The 21109-nt window shown below is 31.1% G+C and overlaps 1 protein-coding gene and 1 pseudogene across 1 annotated transcript; one reads left to right on the top strand and one right to left on the bottom strand.

The window, feature by feature from the left end:
• The first annotated feature begins 2696 nt into the window (after positions 1-2696).
• Positions 2697-4993, top strand: LOC114405916 (cytochrome P450 83B1-like). Its single transcript, XM_028368440.1, has 2 exons — positions 2697-3798; positions 4156-4993. The coding sequence occupies exons 1-2, from the start codon at positions 2911-2913 to the stop codon at positions 4774-4776; spliced, it is 1509 nt and encodes a 502-aa protein (XP_028224241.1). The 5' UTR covers positions 2697-2910; the 3' UTR covers positions 4777-4993.
• A 1824-nt stretch (positions 4994-6817) lies between these two features.
• Positions 6818-9524, bottom strand: LOC114405917 (annotated as a pseudogene).
• Between the last annotated feature and the right edge of the window lie 11585 nt (positions 9525-21109).

Consider the following 21109-nt stretch of genomic DNA (forward strand, 5'->3'; position numbering starts at 1 on the left):
TGGACGTAGGCACAGGAAGTGGTCGAACTAGTATAAACTGAATTTGTAATTCTCTCTTTTCTTAATTATCTCATTTACATTATTGCAATTTAATTTTGTTTTGCGCATTTAAAGAGTGTCAATTAAATTGTTCATTACTTCTTATTCTGCATATATCATTTAAAGAGAGAATTAAAATTTGTTAAGGGGAAATTTTGAAACTTAATTCACCCCGTCTTAAGTTATTGATGCCACTTGTTTAACAATATGTTATCAATTAAAATAAATTAATTTTTTTAATAAAAATATGAAAATAATTATATAACTAATAAAACCAAAAAAAGAAGAAAATAATCAACATATTATCGACAACTACTATTATCATATTATTAACATAAAAAATATCAACATATTATTAACAACTATTTTAAATTAATATGAAAATAATTATATAACTAAAAAAAATAGTAAGAAAGTAATGAAAAAAAATTAAGATATTATAAACTAATCCAATATATTAAAACTACTATTTTGACTGATCAACATAAGAGACAACAAAAAATTTCATATTATTAACAAGAGTGTGCATCAAGTTGTCAATCCATAATTTATAGAATAATTTATTAAAGCAAACTACGAATGAATATGGTTTAAGCAGATACTAACATAAGTTTACAAAACTTAACAAAATGCATGCATTTTCTTTACTCTATAAATATGAAAGCCTATTTTAAAAGGCAGTAATAAAATTACTAAGAACTACACCATTCAAAATAGTGCCGCGTTGTATGACATAAGAATAACAATTTTTTAAAGGGATTTAATTATTTAAGAGAATAATTTTTTATTATTTCCAAGAGTAACAAAACAACACTCCTTACTTTTCCTCTTCTTTTTTTTTCCATTTCATTTTCATAGACCAAAAAACCAACTTATGCAATTCATAGCACTTATTTTTCTCACTTGATAAGTTTAGCAACGAGTAGGCTAATGCTAAACAAAGCTTCGTTACTTTTTTAAACAAAAAAGAAACACATTTTATATATATATATATATGTGTGATTTATACCGGTAGGTTATTTTGTATTCATATGTGCTCCATTGAATATAAATACAGAATAGTCATTGCTGAAATGCACAAAAAAAGAACACAAATATATTTCCCTACTTCCCTACACAATACAAAAGAGTTCATAAAGGGCCAATACCTATTAACACCTTTATTCCAACCTTGTCTGAGCCCAGACAAAAGCTTGCAAAATTGCCCTTCACAACCAAATATCACTAGCATATCTTTATATGCCCCAATACTCATACTCACCGACCCGAAGTCACAAAATTCACAAGTGCCAAAATTCTTTCAATCAATTCTTTATGTATTAGGAAAAAAATTTGGAGGACCATGGCTCTCCCTATCCCTTCTAAGATTGATTCCTCCTTGAGCACGATGGATCAAATCGACGATATTATTTCCTTTCCTTTTTTCCTAATAAGCTATATTTGCCATTCCAATGTCCAAGGGAAGGCTAAAAATAATATCCAAAGAAGAGAAAATCCAAGTTATCTATCAAAACAAGAGAAGGAATCACGTTCTTCTTTCAAAACATATAGGGGAGGACTAGAGGAGCATAAGCTGAAACCTCACAAACCTGTTAAAACATAAGGTTGTTTTTGTTATGTTGTAATTCCGCCCGGGAACATCTTATAGAGATGCAAGTTGTATGTGGATTTAAGGGGTTTGTTTTCTTCATAAGATGATGTATGCCTCGAGAGTGGCTTTCTATTGGGGTGTAATGATTCTTTTGGTTGGGTTGGGTGTGGGGCTACACTTAAGTGCAGACTCTATAATTTGCCTATGCTCCCAAACTTTTGCACAACTTATACGTACCCAAGTGATCTAAGTACCCATGTGATCTCGTTATTTTTTTTTTGGATAAATGTTAATTGTTAATTTTTTTAATAGAAGAGATATCTTAACATTTTCCCGTACATTCTAAGTATGCTATCTGCTATTCCAATTTCCAAGGGCTAAAAATCATATCCATAGTCCAGAAAATACAAGTTATCTTTCAAAACAAGATTAGGAATCACGTTTTTTTTCTTAAAAAAGGAGAAGTTTGCAGTGATAAAAAAATCTTATCTGAGAACCCTATAGACCCACATTGAGCTGGACAACTTGTACACATTGATTCTGCTTAGCAATAATGATTGCTAATCGACAAGTCTCCCATTGTACGTATTGTGATCACCTTTTTGTCTTATCAGCTTCTCTGTGGACTGTCATATTAGTCCAACATAATGTGTTGATTTGTTTAGTATAATTTTAATAATTATTATATTATTTTTATTTATTTAATCGTTAAATTATATTTACATATTAATAAAATTGTATGTGTCAAATTTCATTAAAATTAAACGATAACAAAAAAAAATAAAATGATTGATAATTTAATATATTTTAAAATTTTTATATTACAGTAATTTTAATGTATATCAATGAGATAATAAATGATTTTAAAATAATATAAAATTCTACATATGTAAAAGAAAATGTGTGTGTGACACTATTACTTACAGTGTAGATGGATTTAATGGGATAATGAAAGTTGGATTCGAGCTGTCAAACTATGTATAGATTTATATGGATATAAAGTATGTTTATAGTCTTTGTTCTTTCAATAAAATTTGGTACTAATGTCTTAGAGTTATAATCTCTAAGATAATCATTCTCAAATTCAAATGACAACTTCTTGTGATTCAATTTTATTGTTCAATTGAGATTTTTTTGTTTGTACTGGGCGCAACTTTACCTACTAGTGCCTCAGATTTTTATACAGTCGGCAAGCTTATGCCCCTATATAAAGATCGTATGATTCTAATGTGATATTCACCACAGACTGTTTTTCTTCCACCTCTTGGTCATAGGCCAAAATGGTGTCACCACATCTAATTCTATGCATAACTCTTCCCATGCTTTTGTTATTCCTCTTCCAATATCGCAGAGCGTTCAAGAACTCAACCCTTCCACCTGGTCCTAGAGGCCTTCCCATAATAGGGAATCTTCATCAGCTACATAGTTCTTCTCTTTATCTACAACTATGGCAACTCTCAAAGAAATACGGTCCTCTATTTTCTCTTCAATTAGGTTTAAGACCAGCCATAGTTGTTTCCTCCCATAAATTGGCCAGAGAGGCATTGAAAGACAACGACCTTGAGTTTAGTGGACGACCTAAATTACTTGGCCAGCAGAAACTGTCCTACAATGGGTTAGAGATGATATTTTCCCCATATGGTGAGTTTTGGAGAGAAATTAGAAAAATTTGTGTTGTCCATGTCCTTAGCTCAAGACGTGTCTCAAGATTTTCCTCAATAAGAAACTTTGAGGTCAAGCAAATGATTAAAAGAATATCCTTGCACGCCTCATCTTCCAAAGTTACAAATTTGAATGAAGTGCTAATGTCTCTTACTAGCACTGTTATATGTAGAATTGCCTTTGGGAGAAGCTATGAAGATGAAGAAACCGAAAGGAGTAAGTTCCATGGTATGCTAAATGAGTGTCAAGCCATGTGGGGAACCTTGTTTATCTCAGATTATATTCCTTTCTTGGGTTGGATTGATAAACTGAGGGGACTGCATGCACGTCTTGAACGGAATTTCAAGGAGTTGGATGAGTTCTACCAAGAAGTTATTGATGAACACATGAATCCTAATAGAAAGACCACAAAGAATGAGGATATAACAGATGTGTTGCTTCAACTGAAGAAGCAGCGTTTGTATTCCATAGATCTCACAAATGATCACATCAAAGCGGTGCTCATGGTTTGTATTCTTTCCCTTTCCGGCCTTTACATTTAGGACATGTTTGTTATAGTTTTTATTTTTTGACTAAAGGATCTAACTCAATTGGGTGAAAGTAAAATATATGAATTATTATAAACATTTTAGTATTCATCTTCAATTCCTACATTTAAAAAATTTTAGTTTGTAAAATCTTCATGCCACAATATATGACTCATCATCCAATTTAAGGTTTTAGCATGAGAGCTGAACTAATTTATTACAAACTACAAAGTAAAAAAGTAAAAGTTTTTCCTCACAAAGGCAAGACATCCAATTTTTATATTTTTTTCAAAATCTGTTTTTGACAAATTATGAACTGCTGATTTCCTTCTGCAGGACATGCTTGTGGCAGCAACGGATACAACTGCAGCCACAACAGTGTGGGCTATGACTGCTCTACTAAAGAATCCAAGAGTAATGAAGAAAGTTCAAGAAGAAATTAGGACTTTGGGAGGTAAAAAAGATTTTCTAGATGAAGATGATATTCAGAAATTTCCCTATTTCAAGGCTGTGATAAAAGAGACACTGAGACTGTATCTACCAGCACCGTTGCTGGTGCAAAGAGAAACAAATGAAGCATGTATTATAGATTGTTATGAAATTCCAGCAAAAACAATAGTCTATGTGAATGCTTGGGCTATCCATAGAGACCCTAAGGCTTGGAAAGACCCAGATGAGTTTTTACCCGAGAGGTTCTTAGATAATACTATAGATTTTCGAGGTCAAGATTTTGAGTTAATTCCATTTGGTGCTGGTCGTAGAATATGCCCTGGCATGCCTATGGCAATTGCTTCATTGGATCTTATTCTTGCTAATCTTTTAAATTCATTTGATTGGGAATTGCCAGCAGGAATGACAAAAGAAGACATTGACACTGAAATGTTGCCAGGACTTACTCAGCATAAGAAGAACCCTCTTTATGTTTTGGCCAAGTCTAGAATCCAAAATTATGATTAATTAAAAATGTACTGATTCTGTTTGTACCCTGCCCATAAGAATATAAGATAGGTAAATAAGGGTAGGTCGATGTTATCTCTTAGTGCACTCTACTTTTACCCTTTTCATTGTGTGGTTCCTTTCCGTATTACTTTTTCCCTCTTGTACGTCTTCATTATCTATCTCTCTTACAAAAGTAGGTCTTCTTTTTAATGACAAGCTTTGTATATTCCATTTATATATTTATTATAACTGAATCGATTGCAGGTCCAGTTGTAGGTTGAACCGGTTGGACCGATTAATTTGGTTTGAATTTAATAACACTATAGGTGATGTGCCACTAGGTAAATTCAATGGCGAACCCACATAGGAAGAAGGAGAATTGTAATGTTGAACTATTTATTGGTATAACCTGTGCGTCCATCATATAGAAATCATCTAGAGATGGTGATGGTGGGGGCAAGTGTAACTCTCTCGTAGCCAAGTGTAAGGGAAACTAACACAAGTATCAATGTCGAACTAACACAAGTATCCAAAAATGCATCAAGAATAACATAAATTAAGAAAACTAAAGGTGACGTGCCCTTTGAAAATGTCCTCTCCAGAAAGATCATTATGTTTCCACTGTCCAACCGGGCTATGCTGCAAATGGATCCTACCATAACTGGGAAGTCTATCATCTTCGATTGACCATAATAGCCTACCAGAACACATTCAAAATAAAATATGAAGAGTTAGTTGAGTTATTTTCCAAGTCACTATCACAAAAGTTTCATATATTAGGATTACCTAGGTCATCATTCACACATAAAAGAAATTAGTATGACATAGGTAATCCTTTAATAATCACGACCGTGTTTCATTTTTTAAGCAGAATTCGGCAAATGTTGGCTCTCAAGCAAGCGCTGGGTGCTTCTTTAAGCATGATCATGCTTTAGGCTCTGGAGTCCAAATCCAACTCTTTTAAGATTCTTTCAACTTTTTTGAAGATCTGATATTTCCTACACCAAAAGTAGTAGTTATAGATAAAAAAAAAAGGATAAATGATCATATTTGGTCAATGAATGTGTAAAAGAGTAATACTTTGCTTACTGAACAATTGAAAATTCTGATTTAGTAAATAAATATAAAAAATGAAATAATTTCATTTTGTATATAACTTAAGGATAAATTATTTCTTAACGGTAGAATAAAATTGTAACATTTTATACATTTAGGAATTAAACAATTTTTTTTAATTTTTCAGGAAAAAAATTATCTTTGGATTACACATTCAAAGACCAAAACACACAATAAATACCATGAGGAAGCAAAAATAACTATAGAAGTAGAGTAATAACACCACATTTTTTATGTAAAAAAATTCTCAATGTGACAAAGGAAAAATTACAAAAATTAGAACATGTTTTGAAAAAAAAAATTTCCCCATTTCCACTATTTTTCTTCCATTTTATTTGTTTATAAAAAAAATATAAAATGTTTAGAAATCCTAGCTAGCTTAAATTTGGAAAAAAAATTTTTTATCAAAAATAAGTTGTTTTTAAAAAGCTGAAAATTTGTATTCTATGATTATTTTTAACTGTTTTTTTTCAACTTTTTTTATACTCTTTTACTATATAAAACTTGATTTTGTTAATGCACCTATTTTTATCTTATTCGGCAACTGATGCCACGTTTCTGCACTAGGTCCTTCACACCAAAAATAGATAAGAATAACATGGCATTTTTTTCTTAACAAGATGAGATTTCGGTACATGAAGGCAGACACTCTAAAAGCTAGACACGTATTTTGAGTGCATGAAAAATGATACACATATAAATGCCGCGCACCGCCAAACATAGTTCAACTACGGTTATTTTCTGAATTCATTGTTAAAACAAAAATTGAAACGATTGTCTTTATCACTTTTTCGGTTTCGAAAAAGTTCAGACGAATTGGATCGTTGTTGGAACTTATTAGATTTCGGATATATCTCAAAGTTAGAAAATATCTATAAAAATATTTATAGATTGTGCATCAATTGTCCTCTTCATCACACTAGAACAGCTGAACTCATACATATTCTGTACAGGAAAACTATATATACATGATAAGCAAACAGTTCACTACAAGATCAAGGCCAGATATAATCCGCATAACATCAACATGCCCTTATTTACCTATATATACCTTATACTTATGGGCGGGTTTCAAACTGTACAATAATAATTACATTTTATTAAACAAACTTTTAGATACGACACTTGGCCAAAACATATAGAGGATTCTTCTTATGCTGAGTGATTCCTGGTAACATCTCAGTGTCAATGTCTTCTTCTCTCATTCTTTCAGGCAATTCCCAATCAAACGAATTAAGAAGATTAGCAAGAATAAGATCCAATGAGGCAATTGCCATATGCATGCCAGGGCAAATTCTACGACCAGCACCAAATGGAATTAACTCAAAATCTTTCCCTCGTAAATCTATAGTGATGTCCAAGAACCTCTCAGGTGAAAACTCTTCAGGGTCTTTCCAAGCCTTAGGGTCTCTATGGATAGCCCAAGCATTCACATAGATTATTGTTTTTGCTGGAATTTCATAACCATCTATAATACATGCTTCATTTGTTTCTCTTTGCACCAGCAACGGTGCTGGTAGATACAGTCTCAGTGTCTCTTTTATCACAGCCTTGAAATAGGGAAATTTCTGAATATCATCTTCATCTAGAAAATCTTTTTTACCTCCCAAAGTCCTAATTTCTTCTTGAACTTTCTTCATTACTCTTGGGTTCTTTAGTAGAGCAGTCATAGCCCACACTGTTGTGGCTGCAGTTGTATCCGTTGCAGCTACAAGCATGTTCTGCAGAAAGAAATCAGCTGTTTATAATTGGTTGAGAATAGATTTTGACAAAAATAACTTTTAATTGGACTTTTCATTGTGAGAATAGACTTTCTCATTTTCCTTTTATTGTTTTAAATTAATTTTATCACGTAGATTTTGCACTAGTTTATAATAAAAATAGCAATAATAAAAAATGAACTGCATTCTTAGAGGAAATTGATGCTAGCTGTTTATCAATCAATTGAAGATCGATAGACTATGAATTGGCCATTATTTTTGTCCATTCTCAACTATAGACGTTTGTATATATTATAGATTATAGATTTTAAATTATAGATACTGGTATAAATTAGAAAATAGTCTTTGAAGGTCTGGCCTTTATTCGATCGATGAACGCACGGAACGTACTATTTGAATTAAGATATTTTTCTCTCAGATAAATTAGTGTATGACTCGAGACTATTATGATCTTAATCTCTAAAATTATATGTTAAAAAGATTTCAAATTTTTTTTGTACACATCACATGAAAATTAACCGTGACTATAATAATTTTAGATCATATAATAATTTATTTCTTCCTAGCTGTAATCTATATATAATAGTATAAGAATGATGCATGTGTTACAAATATGTCACTTTGTTACTGAAATAAGATTATATATGTCTGGATAAACTTTTCTACAAATGTGTTTATAGGTAAGAAAAAGAAAGATAAAATAAATTAAATTTCTTTTAAAAATTAACATTACTTCAAGAATAAATTAAAACAAATTTTTGAAAAATTAAATGAATTTTTTTTTACAAATTAATTTAAATTATAATTCATTTGATTCCTATATTAACACAATGATTAAAAGGGATGGTTCTCATGTGTAAGGGAAAAGTAAAGTTTGTCCAACTGAGAATTAAATGAATAATTTTTCCTACATAAATTAATTTTAAATTATTGAACAAATTTAATATTTTTCTTTTTTTTTTTTTCCAATGGTTATTAGAAATTTATCTACAATTATAACCAAGATAAATTAAATGTGATCATTTGTGAGATCTATGGATAACGAACCCTGCTTCTTCAGTCGAAGCAAGACATCTACTATATCCTCGTACTCTGGAATCTTTCTATTGGGATCCATGTGTTCACCAATGACTTCTTGGTAGAGCTTATCTGACTCCTTGAAAATCCTTTCAAGACGTGCATGAAGTCCCCTCAGTTTATCAATCCAACCTAAGAAAGGAATATAATCTGAGAAAAAGAAGGTTCCCCACATGGCTTGACACTCATTTAGCATCCCATGGAACCTACTCCTTTCGGTTCCTTCATCTTCATAGCTTCTCCCAAAGGCAATTCTACATATGATAGTGCTAGTAAGAGACATCACCACTTCATTCAAATTTGTAACCTTTGACGATGAAGCATGCTCGGATATTTTCTTAATCATCTGCTTGACCTCAAACTGTCTTATTGAGGAAAACATTGGAACACGTCTTGAGCTAAGGACATGGACAACACAAATCTTTTTAATTTCTCTCCAAATGTCACCGTATGTGGAAAATGCGATCTCTAACCCTTTGTAGGACAATTTCTGATGGGAAAGTAATTTAGGTCTTCCACAACACTCAAGGTCATGGTCTTTCAATACTTCTTTGGCCAATTTAGGGGATGAAACAACTATGGCTGGTCTTAAACCTAATTGAAGGGAGAATAGAGGACCGTATTTCTTTGAGAGTTGCCATAGTTGCAGATAAAGAGCAGAACTATCTAGCTGATGGAGATTCCCTATTATGGGAAGGCCTATAGGACCAGATGGTGGAAGGGGTGGCTTCTTGAAGGTTTTGCGGCTTTGGAAGAAGAAAAACAAAAGCAAAGGAAGAGAAAAGCATAGAATTAGAAGTGGTGACACCATTGTGACATATAATCAAGAGGTGGAAGAAAAAAATCTGAAGTGAATCTTAGAATTATAAGACCTTATATAGGTGCATAACTGCATAAGCATTTAATTACGAGAATTTCATATATATAAACCCCCGATAGCATTTGGTAAATATAAATAGAGAATAAGTCTAGTGAACCTTAAATAGAATAATTAAAAAGGTCCCATTTAATTTTTTTTTTATCCATTAAAATATGAAGATTAATTTATATAAAACATGATTGATTTTTATACTACTAGAAAAAATGGATTTGACATCGATATGTTAACATTGATTTTTTTTCAAAAATTAATGTTAAGAAAAACATGGTGATATATTCGTAAATAACATAAGTTTGTTAACATCAGTTTAATATAAATTCATTAACTTTGATTTTTCAAAAATCAATATTATGCTTTAATGTTTACATCAATTTTCAAAAAAGTTGACGTTATATTTATCTTATTTAGAATTTGTTTTTCCTCTTCTCTCACTCACTCACTCCGAGTCTCTCTCTCTGTAGTGCTTCAAATCCTCTAATCCTCACTCTCACTCTAGCTCTCACTCTCACTATCACTCTCCGCAACCTCAAATCCTCAACTCTGTGGTGGAACTTCTCAACTCTCACTCGCACTCACTCTTAACTCTCACAAAAGGTTAGCCATTTGAAATCTTTACTTTTTTCTCCTTCTCGCACTACCATTTAAGATCCTTCCTCTCATTCTCACGAATCGTTTCCTTTCTAATTCTAATAGGAAACTATCCAAGGAGAAAGAGATTTCAAGAAAAGATTGGTGAGAGACTAAATTCTCTCATGGAGGAAAAAGAAAAAGAAGAAGCGAAGCTCATTTATTTTAGTCAACTCTTAGAATAAGATTTATTTTTATTTTTAATTACATTTTTTGGCCTATTTTTGAACTTGTAATGGAGTGCTACCTTTTTAATGTTATTTTCACATCTTTTAATTATTAGATTAATTATTGGATCTTGGGCCTAATTTAGGATTATTAGTAGGAGTTATAATGAGACTCCTTAAATACTTTGCTGGCAGTTTTTGATAAAATTTTTGTATTAGACACAGTTGAGATCATGTCTCCCGGTTCTTGTATGAAACATTAGGTTCTTATCAAAGAATTTTATTCTTTGTGGTGAATCATCCTCAACTTATCAATCTTCTAAAATTGTGGCGTTATTCTTTTCATCTTCTTCTCTAATTCCGCTGTATCCTTTTATTTTACGTAATTTCAGAGAATGTCAAATAGGTTCCCCAGTTAATGCTAAAAATTGGATCCACAAATCAGGGTTTCATCACTTTCTCTCCCATCCTTCGTCTCCTCTCACGAAACGGAAGCCTCTATCAGACTTAGCTTGCCTGATAACTCTTTGTATATATATTCTTAGGGGTTAAAATTAAAATAGTGTTTTGATACTTGTTTTGTTTTCCATATTGTTATTTATATTGATGAGGGAACCAATCTTGGTGAAAATGTGGGAGATATATGCCATGGTTAGTTTTGTGAAATTAAGTTGCTTACAATGTGTTTAACGAAATGCCCTTGAATGCATTCTCTCGTTAGTCATTTAAATTATGAGCTATCATGAATTTTAGTTTAAAGTTCATTTAAATTATGCTACTTGTTACAGACTTTAATTTAAATTATGCTAAGAGTCTTTTGTTATGCTATAATTGGTGTGGTTTCTAACATTTATGTTGGAATAGAAGTAATGTCAATTATAATTAGCTTAATCAGCCCAAAACATTCACTGTATTTGTGTGCAAATTAAGTGAGCTTAACCTTGGTTTTGTGAATGATATACCTTACCTCTAATCATGTTAAAATAGAACCTAAGTGTAGATTATTTAAATCCTAAGTTCTACATATTAATACAATATGCAAGTTATGCAATATAGGTGCTTATATATGTTGCTGAAAACATGTTACACTTCTGCTCTGTGATACGAGCTGCATTGTGATTGACGCAGATCTTAGTTTTTAATGACCTGTGGAATTGTTGTAGGCTTGTGTGTACTCTTTGTGAAACAATTGATCCCATTTCATTTCAATTTTTGTACATTTTTTATGATTTTTATAGTGTAACATGCTCTGCTGAGTGATTTACTGTGTGGCTGCTGTAATAAAGCAATAAAATGCTATGTTTTGAATATCTTGACACTTGGTTTGTATTTTAGTTGAAAATAGACTTAAAAAGGGTTCTATAGAATTTGGAACTACTCAAATTGCTTTTATCTTCAATTTATACCAATGTCATCTTTAAGGCATGTTAATCATATATCTTAACAAGCGGTAATCTATATCTTGAAATCTGTCTTGCGAAACGGCAGATAAAATTTGCTTTGTCTTAGAACAATTCATGAAAACAGCCCCTACTGAGTCAAAGTATCCCCTTTTGTTTCAATTTAAAAAATTAATTTCTCACTATTCTTATTGTGTAAATTTTTTAAGGAAATTGTGTAATCTTTATTCATATGTTAATGTTAATTTGATATCTAATATTTAATAGAATTATATTGTTGATGTCATAATGTTAATCATGCTAATATAGATGTTTTAATCTTAATTTATTTATTAATAAATGTTAAATGTTAATTATTGTTAGCAAAGACAAATTCAAGGAAGGACAAGAAAGGATCTTGCACTCCCTTCCTAAGGATCCTTTATATACATGTGAAAAAAGAAAAAATAATAGAAGAAAATGAATTAAAGAAATAAGTTGTTGAATTTATGTTTGTTTAATATTTTTTATTCTAGTAATGGATCTATCTTAATTTTTCATACAAATTTTTCTCACAAAATTAATAATGTTTTATTTTATAAAAACTTATTATTTATTAAGAGTTAGATATAAATAATTGCACAAAAAAAAAGAAAAATAGTTCCCTTTAAAAATGTTTTTGGATTTGTTCTTCATTGTTAGTAAGAGGATTTGAACCCATAATTTTTTTCCTTTTTTTATTACTAAGTTAATCTTATAAGTCTTAGTTAACTTGAATGTCAATCATACCAATAGAGTATTATGTGAATATTTTTCATAAAATATTAATTATCAAGTCTATGGATGTAGAAAAATAGTTTAATTAAAAAAATGACGATAATAAAAATGTTCAATTATGTGTTGATTATACTACACCTCACTTATTAAAAAAAAATACCACACCTCACATTTTTTTCGCTTAATTGACATCAAGAATGAGAATGCAAACAAAAAATATGAATTAGACCAGAAAACAATCCATCCATCGTATGCCATATAGATCATCTCATAAACCACCTGTGTAAGGAAAATTTTTATTGTCAATTGGGCTTAGCACAAACTTATGTGTTAAGCCCACCTTTAAATACTTTTATTTTTTATTTTAGTCCTTTAAATGTTTATTTTTTATTTCAATCTCTTCAAATAACATTTTGTAATTGTAATTTGTAGGTATTTTTTCTTTTACTGTTTGCGTCATCATCATGACATTGATTGTTATTCTTAGTTATCATCTTTACAGGTATGAATGTCTTTCATAAACTTTTGATGCTCTTTTTTGTTACAAATACTTTTATAACTTATTTTATATATCATTAATGATTGTTGTTTTATATACAGATTATGTTCATCATAAGTGAATTCACTATTAGATAATAGGCTTTTAACATCGATTATTTTTTATTTTCAACATCAATTTTTAACCGATGTTGAAACTACTGGTGTTAACATCATCAATGTTAACATTGATTTTCAAAAAACCAATCTTAACATACACAACATGACATCGATTTTCACGAAAAAAAATGACATTGATTTTGGTCAAAACAAATGTTATAAGGTGCATAACAACATCGGTTCTAAAAAAACCAATGTTGAATGGTGCACACTCAAGCGTTTTCTACATTGGTTATGAAAAAACCAATGTAGAAAATGTCTTTACAACATCGGTTATTGGTAAAACTAATGTTGAATGTGCTTACAACATCAGTTTTGGACAAAATCGATGTAGCAAGTATTCTCACAACATTGGTTTTGACAAAACCAATGTTGTAAATACACTTTCTACATCGGTTTTAGACAAATCTATGTTGTTTTTTACAAAAAAAATAATAATATTTTGTCTATGTTTACATTAAACCAACCAGAACCAATTTGTAAAAAAAATATTTTGAATTAAAATATTATTTTCATTATAATATCACATTACTTACAATCTCATAATTGTAATCTAAAAACAAATTAAATTTAAATGATAGTTATCAACCTATAAGGTATATATATTATTCATCTTCAACTTACTCACATATATATCCTACCACAAAATAAGTAAAAATTAGATTTTTTTGCATTTCAAATACAAACAATTGTTTCTCTTTGTCAAGTTACTAGCAATGCAAACAATATAGATTTGTCATAGCCACTAATGCCACACACTAATACTGTCACAACTCTTTCCTTTCACAAATCCTGCGACCAAAGAAAATCATCATCAATATTAGAAGGTAAGTTACACCATATTTTGAAGAAAAAAAACTCCCCATTCTACAACTAGTTAATTCTAAAAAGCAATACTATTCAATGATAATGCAAACTAACAACACTAGAGTGAGTAGAGTCAACTATGGAACAAATTTTATGATAACTAACTAGAGTGAGTAGAGTCTATGACTCTATGTATTAAGAGAAAGGAAGAAAACCAATTACAAGTACGAGGCTATGAAGGAAAAATATAGAAAGAGTCTAACAAATATCTCCAAAATATAACGACACAAAGTATACAGTACAACCATATTCATATTTAATACTATTTAATTATTTATTTAGTGTCCAAATTTCAAAAACAAATTGTTTATTTAGTGATGTCACATGTATTTAAACAACAACAACAACAACAACAACAACGCCTTATCCCACTAGGTGGGGTCGGCTACATGGATCAACTTCCGCCATAATGTTCTATCAAGTACCATACTTCTATCCAAATCATTAAGTTCGAGATCCTTCTTGATAACCTCTCTTATAGTCTTTTTGGGTCTTCCTCTGCCTCGAATTGTTTGCCTTCTCTCCATCTGGTCTACTCTCCTCACTACAGAGTCTACCGGTCTTCTCTCTACATGCCCAAACCACCTAAGTCTATTTTCCACCATCTTCTCTACAATAGGCGCTACTCCAACCCTCTCTCTAATAGCTCCGTTTCTAATTTTATCATGTCGAGTCTTACCACACATCCACCGCAACATCCTCATCTCCGCTACACCTACTTTAGTCTCATGTTGGCTCTTGACCGCCCAACATTCTGTTCCGTACAAAATCGCCGGTCTTACCGCAGTCCGATAAAACTTTCCCTTTAGCTTGATCGGTACCTTTGCATCACATAACACCCCCGATGCTTTTCTCCATTTCATCCATCCTGCTTGAATGCGATGATTCACATCCCCTTCAATTTCTCCATCATCCTGTATTACAGACCCAAGATATTTAAACCGTGTGACATGTATTTAAACACTTGAAAAAAAAATAAGAACGGTGAAAAAGTAGAACTTCATGCCCATTAGTTATTAGAAATTTTAGTCTCTCGTAGTTTAATTAATAAATTTTATAAAAAAATCATGTTAATAAAAAGTGTACTAATTTTATAAATTTTTTTTTGTTAATAAAAATCATGTTTTCTTTAATTAATGGCGTTAGATTTTATTAATTTGTTTCCAATCTTTAAAATAATGTCTCGTTGTCTAAGATAAAATATAGCTAACTCAGAAAAAATTAACATTTTTATAATTTTAATAAATAACAAAGATGAATTCGTTTTTTTAAAGTATGAATAAAAAATTAAATATTTTTCATGCAAAAAAAAATTAAAAATCATGATAAATGTAGAGACTAGTTTATTAATTTAACTTATTCTTTGAGGTTTTATCAATGTGTGCCCTTAGGACAGTATTCACAGAATTAAAAAAAAAAAAACACTATTAATGAAAAAAAAATACACATTAAATATCTTGAGTTAAATCCGTACATTCTCTCTGTAATTCTATTTTCTAATTTATATATTTCAACTTTTACCTAAATCAAATATACAGTGATTATAAATTTAAATAAATTATTGCTAGAAGCTTTTATCTCTATATATTTTTTATTTTTTTTAGGAATCCAATAATACCCATATGATATACAAATTTTTATTATTCAATTATTTGTGTTCTAAGAAATCCGACTCATTACAAATTTTCTGAGACTTCATTCACTTCATCAATTTACTACCATAAACTGCCTCATGTACCAACAACGTACAATTTTGTAACCTGTACTGAAAAATAAGGGTACGGCCAATAATTGGAGCAATTGTCCTCCACTGAGTGGGTATAAGCTTAGCAAGATGAAGTATCTTATCATCATCTTCTCTCCTCCACTCAGTCTATACACAAAAAGCTTCAAATTGAAAAATCACTCATTGGCAAAATATCACAACAATTAATAACATAGTCGGTAGATAGTCCTTATCAGTAACATGTTAAAAAAAGAGAGGCTCTTAAACCCAAAGAAAAACTAGTTAATTTAATGATTGCTTAACTCACAGGAATAGACGGGTTTCTTGGGTTTAGGAGCAGCAGAACTTGAAGACTGAGCATTAGATGACCCTTCACTCTTTTTGCTCTCTGGTGTCTCTGCTTCACCACCTTGCATATTGATTCTCATATCTCATCAACTTTCAGATGATTACTCTGGTTGTGTATCAAAGGTTTAATCTTAGGAGCTGTTTACTTTAAGAAAACATGTTCTGCTTTTACTTTTAACTGTAAAAATGCTCCATTATTTTCATTTTGTATCATATTTTCAAGTTTAAAATATGTTACCTTTGTTTTCATTTTCTGTTTAAATGGTTTCTTATACAAGCTCTTGAAATTAAAAAAAAAACAGTAAAAATAAGGTGATATTTTTGTAATTAAAAGTAAAAACAAAACATAAAACCATATTATATTTTCTCAAATCAAAAGACCATTTATATTTATTAAATGTTAAGAATAGGGAAGCACAAATACACATCACAAAAAGCTTTCAAGTACACTGCACTAAAGACGGAGTAGAGTCCAAGATGATGCTTAAAACCATGCTTCTTGAATTATACTCTCTTACATCATCAGAAAAACGAAGTATCATTTATCTATTTAGTATAGTTTTGTGCCCAAACTGTAGGTCATAGCCTTTCATAATTGAGTTTCTCTGACTGCGTGGGAAAAAAAATAAAGAGTGAGGTATATGGCTAATTTCTGTAAGAATATAGGACCATCGAAGGGAATCAATTGCTACTGCACAGAATACTGGCTCAGTTGATTGGATACAAAATAAGCCAGGTACAAGTCAAAGCTCAGCTTGATTAGGCTTTTGCTTATGCTGATCCTGCAAGAAGCTTAGTAATAAGTAGTAGGTACAATTGGAACAAGTTAAACTGTACCTTGATAAGCATGTCCGTAGGAAGCCATGCGGGAGCAGTTGGGACCCCTACCCACCCAATTATCTATCAATTAATAACGACTTTTGGTCAGCATAAGTAATTCAATTTTATAGTTAGATTTAGCTTTGCTTGATCTACAGAACATCATTGGTGTTGATTTTGTAGAGGAAATTATAAAAAAACAGAGGAGAAAAAAGAGACAATACGTATGCAGAGGAAATAAAATTATTCTATTCTAATTCAAATTCTTCTCAGCAGCGATAGAATAAATAGCAAAAGATAAACTAATTAGATAACAAGATATTAGCAAAACAGAATATTAAAACTAACTTGCTCCTTAAAGATAGGAACCACTTATTGACTAGGCTAATCCATTAAAACTGACTTATTCTTAAATGATAGGAAACCAACTTATTTACTAAATCCTATTTTAAAAATTGAAAAATAAAATATTATGTAGTTACAAAGGTATATCTTCAACACTCCTCCTTGCTTTTGGAACCGTAAACTCCAATTCTTTGAGTTCAAGTTTGTTGATAGATAATGACTTTGTAAACATGTCAGTTAGTTGATCTTTAGACTTGTAGTAAATTAAGTTCACTTCTCCACTTTGTTGCATTTTTATCAAATAATAGACCTTGATATTGAAATGTTTAGTCTTCCCGTGACATACGAGATTGTTTGCAATAGTAATGGCTACTTGATTGTCAACAAAAATTCTTGTTTTGTTCTTTTGACAAAATAGAATGTTTGGCCTTGTTGTAGTGAGATACATTATACATCCAATCAAGCTCCCATAATATCCTTCATCAATGTTATCAACACCTTCTTCTTTGCTGAACTTCTCCTTTTGATTCATTGGTGTGCTAACAGATTTGCATTCCTCCATTTGAAACTTCTTCAAATTTTTTTTTGCATATTTCCTTTTTTTCATGTTTAACATTCTTTCAAGATGGCAATGACCAAAGTCTCTTGTGCCAAAGTTCCATGGGTGTGACTTGAGTGAAATAGGTTGTATGCCCCTCCTCTGTTGGATCAAATGAGAAGCTTTTACCTTTTATTTTAACCCTTAGAACTTCCCGGCCAAAATGGTCAGAGATAAAGCAATGTTGATGTTCAAAGGACACTTTAAATCCTTTTTTAATCAACTGACCTACACTTAGCAAGTTTTGGTTAATGTTAGGTACATAAAGAACATCTAATATTAATTTGATACCTGAACATGTTGAAATTGCAACAATTCCTTTCCTTTTACTGGAATATAGCCATCGTTCCCAATTCTGACCTTTGAGACATTAGTTGGCTTCAAATCCTTGAATAGAGTCTTATCATATGTCATGTGATTCATACAACCACTATCAATCAACCAACTTTCACTTGATTCACTACTCAAGAAGCATGTGGCCACAAACAGTTGGTCCTCTTCTTCTTGATTAGCAATCTGAGCTCCCTCATCATAGTGATTTTTGTTGGGGCAGATCATCGCTTCATGTCCTATCTAGTTGCACTTGTTACATTTTGCATCTGGTCTCCTCCAACATCTGAAAGGTGCATGACCTTTTTTGCCACAATGCTGACAAGGTGGATAATTTTTCTTTTTATCCTTACCTTTGTTTTGGTTGTTTGCACTATTTTCGTTGCTTGCTGGTTGATTCTTCTTGAAAAAATCCTTTTTGCTTTCATCAACTTCATGATGTTTGGCGGGCAAAGCACCTTCGACAACACAATTTTGCCTCATCAACCTTCCCTGCTCTTGAGCTTGCAAGGCATGTAGCACTTCTGCCAATGTGATTTTCGACATATCCTTTGTGTTCTCCAATGAAGCTATAGATGCTTCATACCTCTCCGGCACCGTTACCAAAATTTTTTCTACAATTCTCGAATAAGCAAAATCACTTCCCAACAACTTTATCTTGTTGGCAATACCCAACAATTTGTTTGAGTATTCTTTGATTGTATCTGACTCTTCCATCCTTTGAAGCTCAAATTCCCCCCTTAAATTCAGCACTTGCATGCTTCGTATTCTATCATCTCCAGCGTATTCCTCTTTCAGATAATCCCAAATTGCTTTGGGTGATTTAAGAGTCATGATTCTGATGAATATTATTTGTGAAACACCAGTGAACAAACATGACCTCGCCTTTGCCTTCTTCATCTTTCTTTCCTTGTGATTTTTAATTTGAGCCATGGTGGGATTTTCAGGCAGCGGATATATTTCATAATCCTCTTCCAGAGCATCCCACAAATCCAAAGACTCCATGTAGGATTGCATTTTCACTTCCCAAAGATCATAATTCTCTCCATCAAAGATTGGAAGAGTTATATGGGAAAAACTTGCTTCACCTTCCATGGTACAGGTCCCGTAAGAATAAGGCTCTGATACCAATTGTTGGTTTTGTGGAGAAAATTATAAAAAATAGAGGAGAAAAGAGAGACAATATGTATGCGGAGGAAATAAAATTATTTTATTCTAATTCAAATTGTTCTCAGCAGCGATAGAATAAATAGCAAAAGATAAACTAATTAGATAACAAGATATTAGCAAAACAGAATATTAAAACTAAATTGCTCCTTAAAGATAGGAACCACTTATTGACTAGGCTAATCCATTAAAACTGACTTACTCCTAAATTATAGGAAACCAACTTATTTACTAAATCCTATTTTAAAAATTGAAAAATAAAATATTATGCAGTTACAAAAGTATATCTTCAACAATTGGCATTGTATAAAGGGATAAATTTTGATTCTTGCAGTCGTATGTTAACTTGTTGGCAAGTATACTAAATTTTTCACAAGTAATAAAGTACTCGAAGTGTCGAATCCATAGGGACTCCTTATTTGTACTTAGATTAATGCAAATTCAATTTAAAAGTAAGAGATAATGAATTTAAAATAAAAGATAAAAGATTTAAATTAAAAGATGATAAAGATTAAAAATAGAAGAAAAAAAGATAAGATAAGAAAATTAAAAGATAAAAAATAAAAGATTAAGATAAAGATAAAAAAGATAAGGAAAAGATAAAAATAAAAAATAAAATCAGAGCGTGATAATCTTGGGACCTAGCCTGCCTGATTTGCCTAAAATGTATTATTTTATATTTTTCTCGATCAATTTAGTGAATTTTTTCCTACCAATATGTTAGAATACTTGCCCCTAAAGTATCATGATGACAAACCTATTTTACATATCTATCTCCCAAATGCCTTTGCAAAGACTCAATATAGATAAAAATGCATGAAGTTCTAATTCTAGATGTTTGCTTTGATGCATGAGCATAATGCAATCACTCTATGTCTAGCAATGATTTTATTAAGATACCCCTTCTTTTTAGTTCTATTAGAAATTACCCTCTATCGAGCGATTAAGAAGGGTATAAAAACTGATGGAGAAAAAGGGATGGAAAAAGGGAATAGAAAATGATGAAAGAGAAAAAAAGAATTCTCTAAGGAAGAGTTCTCAGACGTTAGGTGTGTATTAGAGAGTGTTTTGAGACTCTGTGTGTCTTTTCTCCTTCGCTTGACTTCCTTTTTATAGCTGCTTGATTGGACTTGGGCTTGACTCCCTTTTTATAGTTGTTAGAGTGGACTTGAGCCTGATGCCAAAAAAACTTTCTTATTTATATTTTTGATATCTTCTGGATTTTTGTTGCTTTTAATCCCTTATTTTCATATCTGCAAACTATAAATAAGAAAAATATCAATTTCTATCATTTAAGCCAAAACTAACTACTAAATAAATATTTTTAAAAATATTTTTAATATATTTTTACCATAAAAAATAACTCATATTTAGCAGTTATCAAAATCTCCCAAATTAAAACTTTGTTTGTCATCAAGCAAAAACAAAAATGAGAGCATGCTCCAATACTTTCAATAGCTACAATTTTTCAAATTCTCTTAGCTGGACCTTCTTGCATTTGACATGATCTTGCAATGGAAGCATAAACAAACATTGAGATAGAATTGGTTAGTAGCAAAAATCAATCAAATCAGTTTGCCTCACTTTTTCTCACAAGGCTTTAGTGTTTCTCTCTGTGCAAAGAGTCTTGGGTGAGTGTTTAAAATTCTATGACCTGCAATTAATGTTCCCAATTTTGCACTTCATCTCAGTTAAAGTTGTCCTGCATACACTTGGTGGATCACTAAGAACTTTTATTGGCTTGTAATGT

This window comes from Glycine soja, chromosome 3 (genome assembly GCF_004193775.1).
Source record: "Glycine soja cultivar W05 chromosome 3, ASM419377v2, whole genome shotgun sequence".
Lineage (NCBI taxonomy): Eukaryota > Viridiplantae > Streptophyta > Magnoliopsida > Fabales > Fabaceae > Glycine > Glycine soja.